Source organism: Oryzias latipes, chromosome 21, assembly GCF_053564925.1.
Source record: "Oryzias latipes strain Hd-rR chromosome 21, Olatipes_Hd-rR_3.1".
NCBI lineage: Eukaryota > Metazoa > Chordata > Actinopteri > Beloniformes > Adrianichthyidae > Oryzias > Oryzias latipes.
The window spans coordinates 550939-567361 of record NC_136257.1 but is presented as its reverse complement, the minus strand read 5'-3'; the positions used below and the strand labels follow the sequence as shown (position 1 = coordinate 567361).

Here is a 16423-nt window from a genome sequence, read left to right as displayed (position 1 = left end):
AAAACACAATGTCCTGCCAACCAACACAACATGGACGTGCCAAAGATGTAACAGACTGTTTTGTATTTAATAATACCGTCATAAGTAACATTTTATAAAAATTTCAGTGTCTGTAGTAATGCTGTGGTATGCTTTTTAAAACCAAAAACCAGATGATGACACATTTATCTGCTAAAGATCTTTAGATTTATTTTATCAAAACCTTTAATGTTTGGTGAAACAGATTTTTACATGTCCATGATGCGCCTCATGCTCATGAACCTCATGCCGCTGAAGCCCATGTCCCTGAAGCTGCGGTACTCCCCGGGCCTCATGTAAATCATCCTGCCTCTGTAGTGGGGCTGCTCGTACATCAGCCAGTGGCCGTCCATCACGTTGCAGGACATGCAGTTGTTCATGCGGTATCGGTCCATGATGTTGTCGCAGTCGTCCATCATCTCGTACATCTGACCTTCGAAGTTCTCCCTCTCATAGATCCTCATCCTGAAGGATCCTCTGTGCTGGAAAGTGCAAAGTGAAAGTGTTAGAATTCACCTCAAGTAAAAGCAGAAAAAACCCGAAAAGGTTTTACACTAACCATGGGGATCATGCGGCAGGACCTGATGCAGTCCTTCATACCCATTGTGCTCATGTAGTCGGCGTACTCGCCCCTCTTCATGAAGTACTGGTTCCCCATGTAGTTGGGACGGTCGTAGACCATGAAGCAGCCGCTCTCCACCCTGCAGGAGTGACACCTGCTCAGGTAGGAGGACATGTCAGCGCAGTCACTGCTGGTCTCATAGGAACGTCCCATGAAGTTCCTGTCCTCGTAGAAGATGATCTGCAAAAGAAAACAAACAAACAATGAGAATAACGAGTAAGAAAACAGAAATAATGCTTCAAAACCTGTACTGGCCTACCTTGCCCATAGCTGTGGTGTTATTACTGGGTTCTCAGAGAACTCTGTTGTGAGATGCTTCTGGTTGTGCTGCTTTACTGTTACTTTTATACCTGACTAAACCTAAAGAATCTATGGCCCTATTGTGCAAAACCCTGACCCAGCAAAATGATTAGGCCTATACTGTACTGAGAGCCATTTGTCACAGTTCCATGTGACTGGGTCCCCTAGAAGACTTTAGAATGGATTGTTCCAGGGAACAATGCAGTGAGCTATTTATTTGGTGACAACACAGAATCACGGTCTCAATTGAACGTTTCAAGCCACATTGTGCGGCTTTCTTATTGGCAAAGGTCAATTACCAGAGATGAGAGTCCTGCTTGATCAAACAGGTCAGTCACACCATGATGTCATTGATCACTAAAACAGGATCAGGGGATGATGAAAAAAGGGTTTACTGTGGGATACTCTGTTTACAGTATTCCCCCCGTATGCGTGGGGGTTAGGGACCAGACTCCTGAAAATATGCAGAATCCACAAATAGGGAGAACTCCCCACCCCTGCAGCTGAAGAATGTTCGTTACCGATCCTTCCTCATCCAAAACTCTTCTGAAACATTTCTGATGCTTTGTGAAACATTTATTAAAGAACATCAACATAAAGAGTTTGTTCTCTTCACATCAATAGACTGTACCATAGCGTTTTTTATAACATTAGGAGGGTCTCTCTGTGCCTTAAAACCAGGAGTCCGTTCTTCCTCCTTCATCAGTGAAGTGAGACATCATCTTCCTCCAAAAGAGGCCGGTTTCATCCACCATTCTTTCATCCGGATGATAATTTTTCTCTGAGAAGATCTTCCACAGCTATTCAGGATATTTTCCAGCCGCTTCCGGGCCAGCTGATGCTATTTCTCCGTTCAGGCTCACAAACTTCGATTACAGCGATTCAGGGACGGTGGAACCAGCTCTGAAATATTCTTTACAGGCCGGTGTGATCTTCATCTCTGCCCCCCCCTGCAGCAAAAGTCTCATGCAAGCGTCTTGAGTTGTCAAGCTTTTGCGAATACTGAAACGCAAATAAATGGGGGTACGAGAAAACTTCAGTTTAAAGCTTAATACAAAAATGAAACCATGCATCTCTTGTACAAAAAGGGTGGTATTTATTTAAAAATGCTTCATGGTAAATGCGGTCTACTTGTATAGTATTTTTCTTTGCTTTAAGGCCCAAACTGCTTACAGTCACACATTCACACACTGCTGCAGAGCACTGGAGCCAACATATAACCACCAGGAGCAACGTGCTTTTCAAGGACGCTTTACTGTTCAGAACCGAACCTGGGATCCTCTGAGTTTTCTACCTTTGCGCTACAGTAGCAGCATGAAAAAAAAATCATAGAATAGATCAAACGGTTTCTTGTTTAAAACTTTGTGTAATTGTGACACAAAAATATATCTTTACACAGACCACAAGTGAAGGTTTAATAAGTAAAACAGGTGTCATTTCCAGCCCCACCAACACATTTTGACTCCTGTCACCAAGCGTCTCCTACTAAAAGCCTTGGAGCTTCAGTTCAAAACTATTGCAGTTGGTCAAAGGAGTCACATGGGATTGGCCATGCAACTGTCTCAGTTTTACCCACGTGGGGTACTCAGTTAAATGATAGAATGCTACTGGTTTTTTCTCCAAAAAACCTAGGAACTACTACAAGGAAATATATGATCAACCATATTTTTATTTGGTTAATTCATTTTTTTTAAAACAAGACAGACTTGCATAAACTAATATAAAATATTTGCTTACAATTCACACTGCGTAGGTTTCGAGGTAGATAGTTAGAAGAAGTTTCTGGCTAAATATTACAGCCATGCTGGACTCTTGAATGCCTGATGGTTTTGGAGGAACCAGACTGGTGATCCTTCTCTGTGTAGAGAGGAGTGGCGCTGTCAAACGGTGTCACAGACTGTTATCAGCGAGACAACTGCTAAAAAAAACTTTTTTTGCGTAAAGGATCATTTTATGTAAGACAATAGTTTCACAAGCCAACCTTTATGAGGCTGGAGTTGGCGTACAGCTGTTTATTGATGCTTTGACGGTGAAAGGAAAAGTTAAGGGAAAATCTATTGGTCATATTTGAATGGCTCGTACACACACACACAATGTTCCCCCGTGTATTCATGTTTCGATATTCGCAGTTTCACGTATTCATGGATTTTTTTTCAGTCATGTGACTCCTTCTGACTTTTGCATCCGAAGTAGGTGCTCCACACATTTCTAAGGAAGGGGGGCGGAGATGAAGAGCACACCGGCCCGTCAGCCTCCAAGAGATGGTTCCACTATTCCTGAATCCCCATAACCGATATTTGTGCCCCTGTTTGGAGAAATGGCATCAGCTGACTCAGAAGCGGCTGGAAAATATCCTGAATAGCTGTGGAAGATGTCAGCAGTTGATTGATCTGAATTTAAAAAAGAAATGTTGGGCAATGTTCTATCTATATATTCCTAAAGCGTCAAATTGGAAGTTTAAAAACTGAATGTCTTTGATGCTTGGTTTGAATTAATGAGCTGTTGTGATGTCACAATGGCATGGTATAGTAACGCATGCTCCCTGATCTGCCCTGTCCACCGTGCACAAGCTCAGGTGCAATAGAAGAGAAGATGCACATTGCTGCCTTCCCTGCACATATTTTAACCCTTGTGCTATCCTATGATCCCAACCTTCCATTGAGGTGTTCTCCCCACCATGACAAAGGTGGATAAAGGTGGAAAGATTTCATGTAATCCATGGACACCAGTGAAGATCACAAATCATTGAAGAAAAAGGGTTCAGAGCACTGTCTAGTGGGTCTAGATGACCCAACTCCCAATGGTAAAGTGCCTAGGATAGCACAAGGGTTAAGTGGGTCCAAGACTGGACTTTGGTGTTGGCCGCATGTGACGTGTTCTCAGCATTTGTGTTCTTTCTCTGAACGAGTTTGGAGGCTTGCTGTTATGTAACTTTGTAAAGTTTGTCAAAGCTAGATGACAACTATTGGAAAATGTTAAGCTTTGATTTGATAATAGCAAAAACGTTTATAGACCAGCAGCGTCAGCATTTTCTAAAGCCAGTGTTGAACACTGAGGATAAAGTGTGCAGAAACTGAGTCTAGTAAGTGACCATTAGGCTAAAGAAGACGATCAGTGCAGCATACTTCCAGAAGCCTACTTTAAAAAAATACTGTAAAGATAAAATCAAGCAAGGCACCAGACTTTAAAAAGCTAAGTGGTTTATTGTTTTCAAGTAAACAATTCCATGTAGATCTAGCACATGTCCATGATGCGCCTCATGCTCATGAACCTCATGCCGCTGAAGCCCATGTCCCTGAAGCTGCGGTACTCCCCGGGCCTCATGTACATCATCCTGCCTCTGTAGTGGGGCTGCTCGTACATCAGCCAGTGGCCGTCCATCACGTTGCAGGACATGCAGTTGTTCATGCGGTATCGGTCCATGATGTTGTCGCAGTCGTCCATCATCTCGTACATCTGACCTTCGAAGTTCTCCCTCTCATAGATCCTCATCCTGAACTGACCCCGGTACTGTTTGGACAGAACAAAAAGTGTTGAATGTTTTTGATGATGTTGAACCACTTGATGGTGCATTTTCCCAAAAACTAACCATGGGGATCATGCGGCAGGACCTGATGCCCCCGCTCCATCCGAACATGCTCATGTAGTCGGCGTACTCGCCCCTCCTCATGAAGTACTGGTTCCCCATGTAGTTGGGACGGTCGTAGACCATGAAGCAGCCGCTCTCCACCCTGCAGGAGTGACACCTGCTCAGGTAGGAGGACATGTCGGAGCAGTCGCTCATGCACTCATAGGAGCGACCCTGGAAGTTCCTGTCTTCGTAGAAGATGATCTGAAATGCAGAACATTAAGCGGAAGTAAGAACTTCAAATTTATTACGATTGTATTTGAAGGCACCATACTGTTAGGGTTAAATTGTGACCGTTTCTCACCTTGCCCATATTTGCCAGGAGAACTGTTTTTGAACTGATTCTCTGCCTGTCAGAACACCTTACTTTTATACCTGTCAGGAAACAAAAGCTGTTTGTCCCCCCCATTGTTCAAAGTCCTGACCCAGCATGCTTCTATAGAAGCCTATCGAGTTTTGAGTACTCACTCATGTAAAACGGTCATGACCCCGGGGGAGAATTTTCCTTACAGAACATGTCTTTTTTTATTGAGAAAGAGAAGTTCGAGAGCTTATTTGGTTATGAATGACTGAACTGTAAAACCTTAAAATGACTGTTGGTGGCAGACTTACGTTGTAGCTGCTGGTTCTATGAAGATCTGCTGGAAATACTTACATCCCGAAACATCAGTAGATCCATCATAGATAAAGATGTCGATCTAGAGATGTTACTGTTGAAAGCTTGAAAGATTTTGGTGTTCGTAAAACATTTTGGTGATATCATAGCCAATTTTGCTTGTAAGCTTTGTTTTTGTGCTTTTTTGTTTTTGTACTTGTTCATGGTACGTTTATTTCACATGTTCCTCCATTTTTAGGTAGAGGTAAAGGCTCATGGCTTGCAGCAGATTTTGCTGCGTTGCAGTATTGGTAGGAGAACATTATCGCTTAAAACTGACCCAAACTTCAAAGCCGCAGGTTTATTTACATTAATTTTCAAGTGAATAATGATAAATGTCAACACTGGATTTCCCTGTGCAACACTTTAACTCCTGCTATTGACTAAGCAAAGTGTATTTTGCAACACTAATATTTGCAGGTGATAAGGCATATTTTTCCATCACCTTGTTGACTTTTCACTGTTTAAAATGTAACTAGTGTCTCACAGGGGGAGTCTGATAACGGACCTAAACTGGCACCGGTTGGAAACAAACTTCTGCATAGTCAGGGCAATATCGTTGACCCAAGTGCTTCCAGTTATGGGTTAATGAGCTGACACGTTTTGCCATTGATTATCTCCATAAAAGAGAGCCGACCAAGAAAAACCGAGCAACAAGTGACAACGACAACATTAAAGAAATCCTTGATGACATCCAGGTTAAGCTGCATCCTTTCATGGAGCTACTGGAAGAGTTCCGAAGACTCCGAGCTCAAAACGAGCAACGAGAAAACCGGGTCAGCATTCTAGAGAAAAAAGTGGACTATGTGAAACAACAAGCAAGGATGAATAATGTAATTCTCACAGATCAAACCTCGGGCAAAGCTAACTGCAGCTGGAGTGCAATGCTTCAGAACCTGGGTGCGAGGGTGAGACTCTGGAACACCAAGTGGAATCATTTCTCACATCTAAAGGGATTTCCCTGGATCTAAATACCATAGAGACCTGCCACCCACTCCCCAGGAGGAAGGAGACGGATAAACCAGCGATTCTCATCAGGTTTGTGAATCAAAATCACAAGCTAGCTCCGATGAATCAAAGGAGGAACCTGAAGGGATCTGCTGCTTATCTGAACGACCATTTGACCACCACTCGGTCCACCAGACCAGTCCAAGGTTCTGGTTGTGAACACCATGAAGGACTTTGAGAAGTGTTTGATCACGGACGTCTGAACCAACATGCAGTAATAAATCAAAGAGCCAAATATCATTTCAACATCTATGGCGCCTGGGATCTGCGCTCTCTCTAAAAGTCTAAAGTTACCCTGATTTTCAGCAGAGTTCTGACCTGCATCTAATGTCTGCAGACATAACAGCGAAAAGAATTTATAAACTCTGTTAAAACCAGAAGGACGGCTGTTAATCAGCAGAAGATGGAATCCATACCTTGGACAATGCTCAGAATATGGACCCTTTTAATTTCACAGCATTACCTTATAACTGAAGATGGCTACAGTGATTGATCTTTAATTATATCACTTCAATTGCCCCAAAAAGTGGTTCATGATTTTTTCTAATGAAAAATGAATTCCACATATTTTTTACTTTTGATTCTTGGTCAATATATGCTGTGAGTATTTCGTAGATATAGTGTTGTGTCTAATTATATTCATGATTGTTCTTATAAAAATGTAATCTGCACATATTTTTGATGATTGATCTGCATATGCTATGATGATTTCGGAAACAGTGTTATGTCTATTTCTGCTGATGTAGTGTTATTTTTAGTCATAGTCATGATTGTTCTAATGAAAAATAATCTGCACATATTTTAGATAACTGATCTGTATGTGCTATGTTGATTTCTAAAATAGAGTTATGCCTATTTTACATAATTATTAAGTACTTCATCGTTGTCATGTGTTGTTGATTTATTGACACTTAAGTATCCCTAATGAAACTGTTATTATTATTGTTATTCTGGCTTTGATGGCTTGAAAAAAACATTTCAAATCAAGTGCCAAAGCTAACTTGGAAGCAAATGTTCTTCTGGAGAACTGGTCATTCCATCCCTGTATGCACGTCATGATGTCACTCCTTTTCACACTGGTGTGAGACATCACAAAGCGGCTGAGATAACGCCACGGCAGCTAGATTCTGTACAAGGAGGAATATTAGAACTCATAATATAAGAAAAGAAAGAAAGAAAAACATTCAGGAGACTGACATTGGGAAAGATCAACAGACATTATAAAGCAGCTTACCAATTAAGTTTTCTATCTTGAATGTATAGCACATTTTTAAAATCCCTCCAGCAAAGTGTACTCCTTTTTATCCCATATGTTTTGGTAGATAATAGGGTCACTAAATGCCATCCATCCATTTAATCCCGCTGATCTAGGAACAGGTCGCAGGGACAACAGTCTAAGCAAATATCAAATCAAATCAAATTTTATTTATGTAGCACTTTTCATACAATTGGTAATACAAGGTGTAGTACACAAAAATTAATAAAATGTAAAAAAGAAAGTACAATAATATAAAAATTCAACCCCACCCCACAACCAGAAGCGCATAAACCCACACAAAACCCCCAACCCCCTTAACTGATGTGGACAGTCATGGAAAACCAGCTGAGCATGGGAAAGGTTGGCTGTTGGAAACACTAGTAGTTTGGTTTTCCTCCTCTGTGGACAGCCACATAGCCAAGTGCAGCATCACAGACGGGGACCCGCCTCATCACAGCGAAGTAGTGATGCAGGTTCCCGCCAAGAGCTGCAGTGGCTGAACAGCAGCTGACCCAGAGGGGGAGGAGCCAACTGAGGAAGCACTGGAAATAAAAATGATCATTAAAACGTTCATAAAAAAATAATACATTGACAAAAGCAATCAACAATAAAAAATAAAAAACATTAAAATAAGGAATGTTGAAATGAGCTTCTGATGACATTTCAGAGAAGAAGCATGTAAATGTTGAAAAGCACGGCCTTTAGCTCTCATCTGTTTGCTCAGCTGTTGGACAGGACAAGTCAAACAAACAAAAACAAAAGTCCGTTTACAAAGATCAGGTGATCAAAAGCAGCACTTACTGTTGATCTAGTAGAACTAATACTGAGATCAGAATCAGAATTACTTTATTGATCCCACTCGTGGTAAATTTGTTCATTACCATAGCCAATGACAGCATTGTAAACATAAGAAGAAAAAAGAATAAGAATAATATCTAAAAAAAAAGTAACAATCATGTGGTAAAATTTAAAGAGCTGTTTACAGACAGTCCAGGTAAGAAAAAAAATGTGCAAAAAAGAAAGAATAAAGAAAAGATGTGCACAGGTTATCTGTTGCATTGTGAGTCATTGTAGAGTTGTATTGTGTTGGGTATGAAGGATTTCCGGTATCTGGCAGTTTTGGAGCGGAGCTGTCTGAGCCTCCCAGAGAAGGGACTCTGCTGTTTGTCCAGAACAGGGTGGAGAGGATGGTCTGGGTTGTCCATAATGGATAGGATCTTGTTTAGTGACCTCCTCTCCATCACTGCCCTAAATCCAAGGCACACCTCATATCTTAAAGATTCCCAGACTTCATTCTCCCGGGCCACTTCCTCCAGCTCCTCTGGTGTTCCCGGGCCAGTCAAGGGATGTAGTCAGTCCAGCAGGTTCTGGGTCTGCCGGTGGTCTTTTCCCAATAAGACATGCCTGAATGACTTTCCCAAGAATGCATTTATGAGGCATTTGGACCAGCTGCCCGTGCCACCTTAACTGGTTCCTCTTGATGTGAAGGAGCAGCTGCTATACTTCGAGCTCTCTCCGCAGGTGACCAAGCTTCTCTTGTCTCTAAGGAAGTGTCCAGCTGCCCTACGGAGAAAGCTCATTTCAGCCACTTGTAGTCAGGACCTCGTCCTTTCGGTCATGACTCAGAGCTCATGACCATAGGTGAGTATTGCAACAAAGATCAACTGGTAAATTGAGAGATTTGCTTTTTGGCTCAGCTATCTCTTCACCACAATGGACCGATACAGGGACCGCATAACGGCGGACGCCGCTTCAATCCACCTGTCTATCTCACACTCTGATCTTCCCACACTTGTGAACAAGAACCCCAAGATACTTAAACTCCTCCACCTGGGGCAAGGACACTCCACCCATACAGACAGGAGAAACTCTCTGATTCTTGACCTTTGTCCGGTCATGAACCTTGGCATCAGACTTAGCGGTGCTGACCCTCATCCCAGCCACTTTACGCTATGCAAAATATAGTATTAATAGTCATAATATTTGCAAGGATGTTAATTTCTCACCTTTGAAAAAGTTAAAAAAGGCAAGCCTTGAAAAATTCCTTCTGGAGATCCTTTGTATATCTTTATAGTTCTTAGTCCATGCTGCTTGTTTCGTTTTTTTTCCTGGTTTGTTGTCTTTGTCTTCTCTGGAACTCACATTTAAGATGTTATTCCAGTTAGGAGGTATTTTAAAAAAAGAATAGTCTTAAAAATTTGTGTTAATTATTGACTTTATTTTCAGTGATAAAGTTGTGATACACAGTAAAGAGCCTCATGTGGGCCCTTTTCCCCCAATATCAAAACAACTGGTTCAGTTGAAACTAATACCAGGAGTCCATGATGCGCCTCATGCTCATGAACCTCATGCCGCTGAAGCCCATGTCCCTGAAGCTCCGGTACTCCCCGGGCCTCATGTACATCATCCTGCCTCTGTAGTGGGGCTGCTCGTACATCAGCCAGTGGCCGTCCATCACGTTGCAGGACATGCAGTTGTTCATGCGGTAACGGTCCATGATGGAGTCGCAGTCGTCCATCATCTCGTACATCTGACCTCCGAAGTTCTCCCTCTCATAGATCCTCATCCTATAGGATCCCCTGTGCTGGAAAGTTAAAGTTTTAGAATCTCCCTCAAGTAAAAGCAGAAAAAAACCCCAAAAGATTTTAAACTAACCATGGGGATCATGCGGCAGGACCTGATGCCCCCGCTCCATCCGAACATGCTCATGTAGTCGGCGTACTCGCCCCTCCTCATGAAGTACTGGTTCCCCATGTAGTTGGGATGGTCGTAGACCATGAAGCAACCGCTCTCCACCCTGCAGGAGTGACACCTGCTCAGGTAGGAGGACATGTCAGCGCAGTCACTCATGCACTCATAGGAGCGACCCTGGAAGTTCCTGTCCTCGTAGAAGATGATCTGCAAAAGAAGATAAATGTATTAGTTAAAAAAAAGCACAAGGACAAGGCAATGTTTTGAAATGATTCCATGATTTACTCACTTTGCCCATGATGACAGTTCAAAGGTGTTTCTCAAGACTGAGCTTCAGCTGCTGTGCTTCACTGGCAGCCAGGCTGGTACTTTTATACCTACCCAAAAAGAAAGAAAGGCAGGGCTTCTATTGTCTAAAACCCTGACCTAGCAACATGCTATAGAAGCCTAGTGTGCAGTCCAGACACTAAGGGGTTATTATTCTGGTGTAAACGTATGTTGGCATTCATGCACTGTTGTTGTAAAGAAAATAACGGGAAACCTCTCTTCCACCGCATTTAGCACAGCAGGCAAAACATGTAGAAGCTGTCATTGAGAAAAGATCCTGTGCATTTAAAACTACATCAACTGCCGATATATGATCTTGGATGTGTCTAATCAAGCATAAAAAATCTGGAAATTATAAGATGTTCTGATGATTAACAATGTCTTTAGTTTTTGACCTGTATGATTCTACCAATAGTGCATTGTATTCCTTTACTGTGTTTAGATAAAACAGATCTGTTTTCTGTCAAGTCTAGCAGCTGATAAAACAGATAAGAACTGAAGGCCTCTTGCGTAGTATTTGAGAAGACAGATCTCTAAAAGCTCTAAAAACCAGTAATTGCCATGCTGGGGTTTGTGTTTGTGGTCTTTGCCCCTGTATTGTCCTATCATTGGCTTTAATGACTTACTGTCACCAAACTAGGTTTCTGTTCAACTTTTGGCATCTCCTTTTAGGGGTCTTGTGACAGAACATAATTACATATGTTAATACAGTTCTTGTAATAGAGTTCAACTCCTGAAATCTTTCATGTGGAATTGTAATGGATCTTTAACCCTAACCCTAACCCTAACCCTAAAACCCGTTTAAAAACCCATTTTTATGCTCTGGCTTTTAACCCAATATGAGACCACTGTTTTTCTAACTGTTTACTGTTTTCTATAGTTTTATCTCCCTCTGTGTTTTCCCCCCCTTAACATGTTTTAATGTTTTTTACTGTTGTGTTCAGCACTTTGTCTCAACTACTGTTGTATGAAAGTGCTATATAAATAAAGTTGAGTTGAGTTGAGTTGGGCGCACACATTTAAAAGTTTACCACATCATTCCAGTAAAAGCACACCTCCTTTGTTTGTATTACCTACTTCTCAGAAGTCAGAACTCTGTCTCCCCCTCTGGTCACTGGCGGGAGCCGTACCCAGAGTACTAGCCACACTACAACTCCCAGCATCCCCAGCGTGCTCTTCCTGAATGCCACACACCTGACTCTCATGTACAATCAATCACAGTCTACTTATCTCTGCACTGAGTCTCATTCAGTGTGCCAAGCTGCCTTCATTACTGAGCGTTATATCTGGACAGGATACTCTGCCACCTGCCCCGACACACGGCTGGATCCTGACTACCCCGTCTCTGATGATCTCACGCCTGTTATCCACCCCTGCCTGCCTGACCCTGATTTAGCTTTGTGGACTTTTAGCTAATAAACCTGCTGCGTTTAGATCTAGCCTTCTGTTCTTGTGACACTACCATTCTTTGTTACCAGTTTTTCTTTTCACTTCCTGGTTTTATAATGGATCCCATTATGATTTAGTTGACCTAGAAAGGCCTGTTCTAAATTCATAATATTTTTGTTGGTATTGTTGGTTTGGATATTAATCTTTGTTTGTGAGTGTTTTTCTTTTTTACTTCAGAAAAGCAGTAAAGGAATTTGGATTCAATTTTGGATTTGGATGTGAGGATTTTTTTCTATTCATTCGTATATTTTCTATTCCGTTTTTCCCTTTCGGGGTCAGGGGGCTGCAGGAGCCTATCCCGGCTACTTGTGGGCGAAGGCAGGTGATGCCCTGGTGTTACGCCCCCCGTCTAGTGGCCCAAGAGGACGCAGCATAAAATGAAGCCCCATCTCCCTCCAGTCTCAAAAGCCAGCACACTTAAAGCAGGTGAAGAGATTTTATTTTGATGGAACCATGAGAGCTAGAGTATTTACTTCAGAGTGGACCCAGGCCAAAGTAACAAACAGAAATTGGCCTACCTAACAAGAACCCAAATCTTACCTAGTAAAAGAACACAAACCAAAAGATAAGGTTAAAGGTTTTCACTGCAGAGCTGATCCTATTTTTTACGTGGGGGCGGGGCTTTGAGCTAATTGGCTACTGGGACACGTTTTCCCATGATTCTCACTGAGGTTATGGTAATGTGAGGCCTTTTCTGCTCCGGAACGATGTCTGTTCATGTGCCCCCTCACCATGATGACCACCATGACTCAAACAGCTGCCACATCCAGAAGTTCTCCATGACACAGCCATCGTTGGACGCCTGTCAGAGGGAAATGATCTGGAATATAAGAAGGTGATTGTCAGGGCAGAGACTGAGCCACAGGACAAAAAAAGATCTTCAAATCAGGGGTTTTATTTTACCCAACACAGAAATGACATGGGCCTAAATTAAAATGGGGTCAACTTAACAAAATGTAACTGAGAGAATCAATAACAAATGCTCAAACCAACTGAAGCAAACTGACCCCCCAACAGGAAACATTGGGGAGATTTTCTACTGCCTGATCAGACCAATGACACAATAGGGAGGGAATCACAAACACAAAACATTCAAAATCTAAATATTAACTAAAGTAGTAAATTACTAGTAATTTAACGCTTTAACCAAGAAACTGAACTTATACTTCAAAACAAGTTTTACATATTCAGAAAAATATAAACAGTAGTCCAACATATCCATCTTCCCCAGATGGAAGTGTTCACCCAAGCTCCTCCCTTTCCACGTCATCAGGAACTTATTCAGCTCCTCCCACTGCTACATCATCAGGAAGTTTCCAGCTCCTGCCTCTGCCTCAGAATCAGGCCTCAGACAGAACTCAAAAGAATAGAATTACTCAAAACAAAATTAACTTCATCTGTGCACCAGTCATTACGCGACTTTTGCTATGTAATGTGTGAAATAAAATGAAATGGTTTATTCAACAAAGAAATATAACAAATGAATTTAACTTAACTGTGGGGCAATGGGGTCTGCCCTCAGAGTGATCAAGACTTTGTGGACTGGTGTGAACTCAATCACCTTGGGAGTACCCATCGACCACAGACTGAGTTGGAAGAGCAACAGCACTGCTGTGTATAAGAAGGCCAGCAGCAGACTCCACTTCCTGAGGAGGCTAAGGTCCTTCAACGTGTGCAGCAAGATGCTTGAAATCTTTTACCAGTCTGTTGTGGCCAGCACTCTGTTCTTCTCAGTGGTCTGCTGGGGGGGCAGCATATCTGCTAGGGACAGTAATAGACTGAACAAACTGATCCGAAGAGCTGGCTCCGTAATCGGTTGTAAAATGGACACATTTGAATCTGTGATGGAGAGGAGGACTTTAAATGAGCTCATATCCATCATGGATTTTCCTGAGCATCCTCTCCATCCTGTACTGGATGGTCAGCGCAAGGTTATTATAGTTAACGAAAACGAACGAAAAAACTAAAACTAGAACTGAAAAAACATTTTCGTTAACTGAAATAAAAATAAAAACGAGAGTTTTTAAAAAAACGAAAACTAACTAAAACTGTTTGTCGTGTGTATAAAACTAACTGAAACTAAATAATATTAACCCCAAAAAATACTTCGTTTTCGTCTTTGTTAATACATAAGTCTTTTGGGTTGAAATAAAGTCTATTTACTTCACCCTGCTAGTTTTACTGTGTATCTGAACTAGAGGGCTGCATTGGGATCGGGTCCCGCCGGGTCCCGCGGGACCCAACCCAAATCTCGCGGGATTGGGCGGTTTGAATTGTGCTGCGGGCGGGAGCGGGCGGCAGAAAAAACCCGCGGGATCAGTGCTGCCATGAATATCTCATGAATATATATTAGCGGACTACGTTAGGCTGTGCGGCTGTTGGAGTCTTATGTACTGAAGCTCCGTGAAAGCACCAGGTAGAGACGCCCAATGGCCTCTGTCATCTAACCTGTTGTTGGGGGTGCGCCCCGCCCCGCCTCTTACTAAGAGCGCGCTTCAGGCCGTCTGTCTGCGCGCGCACACACGCACACTTTTAACCGAACGGGATTTGTGAAAATATATTTAATAATTAAGTTGCAAATTAGACAAAAGAGGAATGCATGAAAAGATGAGGCTGGAGGAGGGACATGAATCTCTTTAGTAATATCAATACAAATACGTGTTTTTTTCCTGCGGGACGGGAGACGATACAAAATCAATGCATCTCTATTACTGTGCGGGACTAAATTCTATGAGTTTTGCGGGTGCGGGCGGGAGTGGACATACATATTGCGGGTGTGGGCGGGAGTGTAACGCATACGTTGCGGGAGCGGGCGGGATTGGTCAGAAATTCAGCGGGCGCGGGATGAAGAAAATAGTCCCGCGCAGGGCCTTAATCTGAACCTTACGGCATCACGTAGTCTGTGACGTCACATGATGTCTGTCAGACACTGCCGGCTAGCGTGGTCATAGACATTTACATGAGCGTGATGGCTGCAGTAAAAGTTGGGAGAAAGCGGGAGAGTCCTATCTGGGACTTTTTTGAATATAACAGCGTCGAAAACTAAAGTAAGTGCCTTGTAGTCGAAGCAGGAGACAAAATTTGTGGAACGCTCCTCAAAGGGAAAAACCCTACGAATCTAAAAGTACATTTAAAAAGCGCACACAACAACGCAAATCAACAGTACCTAGACAAGCTAGCCTGTCGCCCGCCCTCCCCCGAAAAAGAAGCCAGAGCAGATAACGTAATGATGTTGTCGGCTGTTGTATTTTAATTTAAGGATGGTTGTCCTTGTGTCCTCTGAATAATAAGTGTTTCAAAATGTATCTTTGATTGCGTTTTTATCATACAATACTTATTCTGGTGATTTTGAATCATGCACCTGACAAATATCCTAATTTACAAAAAAAAAACTAAAACTAACACTAAAACTAATAAAAACTAAACTAAAACGAAGCAATTTCAAAAAATAAAAACTAATAAAAACTAGTAAAGCAGCCTCTAAAAACTAATTAAAACTAAATAAATTTTTAAAAAAAATTCAAAACTAAATAAAAACTAAAACTAATTAAAGCTACAAGTAGCATTTAGCGGGCCCGAGCACGTGCCACCGCCTGGCACGAGCGACCGCCCCGTGAGCAACGCCCTGCTCGAGCCATTCTCGTTGTTTTTTCTTGTCCATTCTGGAGCTCCAAGATAATGTTAATATGACAGCAGCTCTGGGGGGGGGGGGGGGGGGGGGGACTGTAATCTGTTTCCTTAAAGGACAAAGACTTATGCATATAGCATGAAAAAAATTCTTAAATCTAAGCCTCGTTTAGACCTGCTCAATTTCTCATCAAGTAGAAGAAGGTTTTTATCAGATTAAGAAACAAGCAATGATGATAATTGCTATCACTGTTCCTAAGAATGAGAACAATAGAACTCATTCAATTTCCACTACAATGTCTAGATGAGTGTCAGCTATGTCTGATAACTTGGCCAATTAGCTGGACCGGGATCTTGCAAAGTGCAGGTGGTTAACGTCCAGTGTGATGAGTCTGTGGACGGCAACAGTACAGCATAGCTTTTGGTTTCCACAAGAGAAGAACTCCTGACACATCTGCCCTAACAGACAACTACAAGAGGAGTTGAAATGTATAACACGGTGAAGGAGTTTTTGTGCAGAAAAAGGTACCATTAGAAAAGCCAGTAGCAGTGACTGCAGACAGGTTTCATCACTCACTGTAAGCTGTAAAGCTGACGCAGACTTTCCAAAATGTCTGCATTACTGCTGCGTCATTCACCAGTAGGCCTTATGTGCAGAAGTGATTGGCTCTGGACATATAATGATTCCTATTGTGAAAATCATAAAAAAAACCTCAGCTGCAAAGCAAAACAGAACAGGATTTTTAAGGTGCTAATGGTGGAGATATCTGCTGAATATGGTGAATATGAATATGGTGAATCTGAACTTGTATTCTTGACTGACATTACTGGAAAACTAAA

General features: G+C 42.2%; 3 protein-coding genes across 3 annotated transcripts; all 3 read right to left on the bottom strand.

Annotated features, from left to right (window-relative positions):
- Nucleotides 1-163: 163 nt before the first annotated feature.
- Nucleotides 164-1035, bottom strand: LOC101169995 (gamma-crystallin M2-like). The gene is made up of 3 exons (XM_023950904.2): nucleotides 900-1035; nucleotides 578-820; nucleotides 164-500 (listed from the first exon to the last, which is right to left on the bottom strand). Exons 1-3 carry the CDS (start codon nucleotides 906-908, stop codon nucleotides 228-230), a joined length of 525 nt encoding a protein of 174 aa, XP_023806672.2. The 5' UTR covers nucleotides 909-1035; the 3' UTR covers nucleotides 164-227.
- Nucleotides 1036-4123: 3088 nt separating this feature from the next.
- On the bottom strand, nucleotides 4124-4981 carry LOC101168516 (gamma-crystallin M3-like). The gene is made up of 3 exons (XM_004084548.4): nucleotides 4873-4981; nucleotides 4530-4772; nucleotides 4124-4450 (listed from the first exon to the last, which is right to left on the bottom strand). The coding sequence occupies exons 1-3, from the start codon at nucleotides 4975-4977 to the stop codon at nucleotides 4175-4177; spliced, it is 624 nt and encodes a 207-aa protein (XP_004084596.2). The 5' UTR covers nucleotides 4978-4981; the 3' UTR covers nucleotides 4124-4174.
- A 4705-nt stretch (nucleotides 4982-9686) lies between these two features.
- On the bottom strand, nucleotides 9687-10554 carry LOC110013316 (gamma-crystallin M2-like). The gene is made up of 3 exons (XM_004084547.5): nucleotides 10470-10554; nucleotides 10145-10387; nucleotides 9687-10073 (listed from the first exon to the last, which is right to left on the bottom strand). Exons 1-3 carry the CDS (start codon nucleotides 10476-10478, stop codon nucleotides 9795-9797), a joined length of 531 nt encoding a protein of 176 aa, XP_004084595.1. The 5' UTR covers nucleotides 10479-10554; the 3' UTR covers nucleotides 9687-9794.
- Nucleotides 10555-16423: the final 5869 nt, after the last annotated feature.

What these genes read in the sequence shown, in the direction of transcription:
- LOC101169995 (XM_023950904.2), bottom strand. An exon ending in CCTGCCGCATGATCCCCATG is followed by an intron (nt 501 to 577) that starts GTTAGTGTAAAA and finishes TGCACTTTCCAG; the next exon opens with CACAGAGGATCCTTCAGGAT.
- LOC101168516 (XM_004084548.4), bottom strand. Translation starts at nt 4,977, where the DNA reads ATGGGGGGGACAAACAGCTTTTGTTTCCTGACAGGTATAAAAGTAAGG. An exon ending in TCCTGGCAAATATGGGCAAG is followed by an intron (nt 4,773 to 4,872) that starts GTGAGAAACGGT and finishes TCTGCATTTCAG; the next exon opens with ATCATCTTCTACGAAGACAG. An exon ending in CCTGCCGCATGATCCCCATG is followed by an intron (nt 4,451 to 4,529) that starts GTTAGTTTTTGG and finishes CTGTCCAAACAG; the next exon opens with TACCGGGGTCAGTTCAGGAT.
- LOC110013316 (XM_004084547.5), bottom strand. An exon ending in CCTGCCGCATGATCCCCATG is followed by an intron (nt 10,074 to 10,144) that starts GTTAGTTTAAAA and finishes TTAACTTTCCAG; the next exon opens with CACAGGGGATCCTATAGGAT.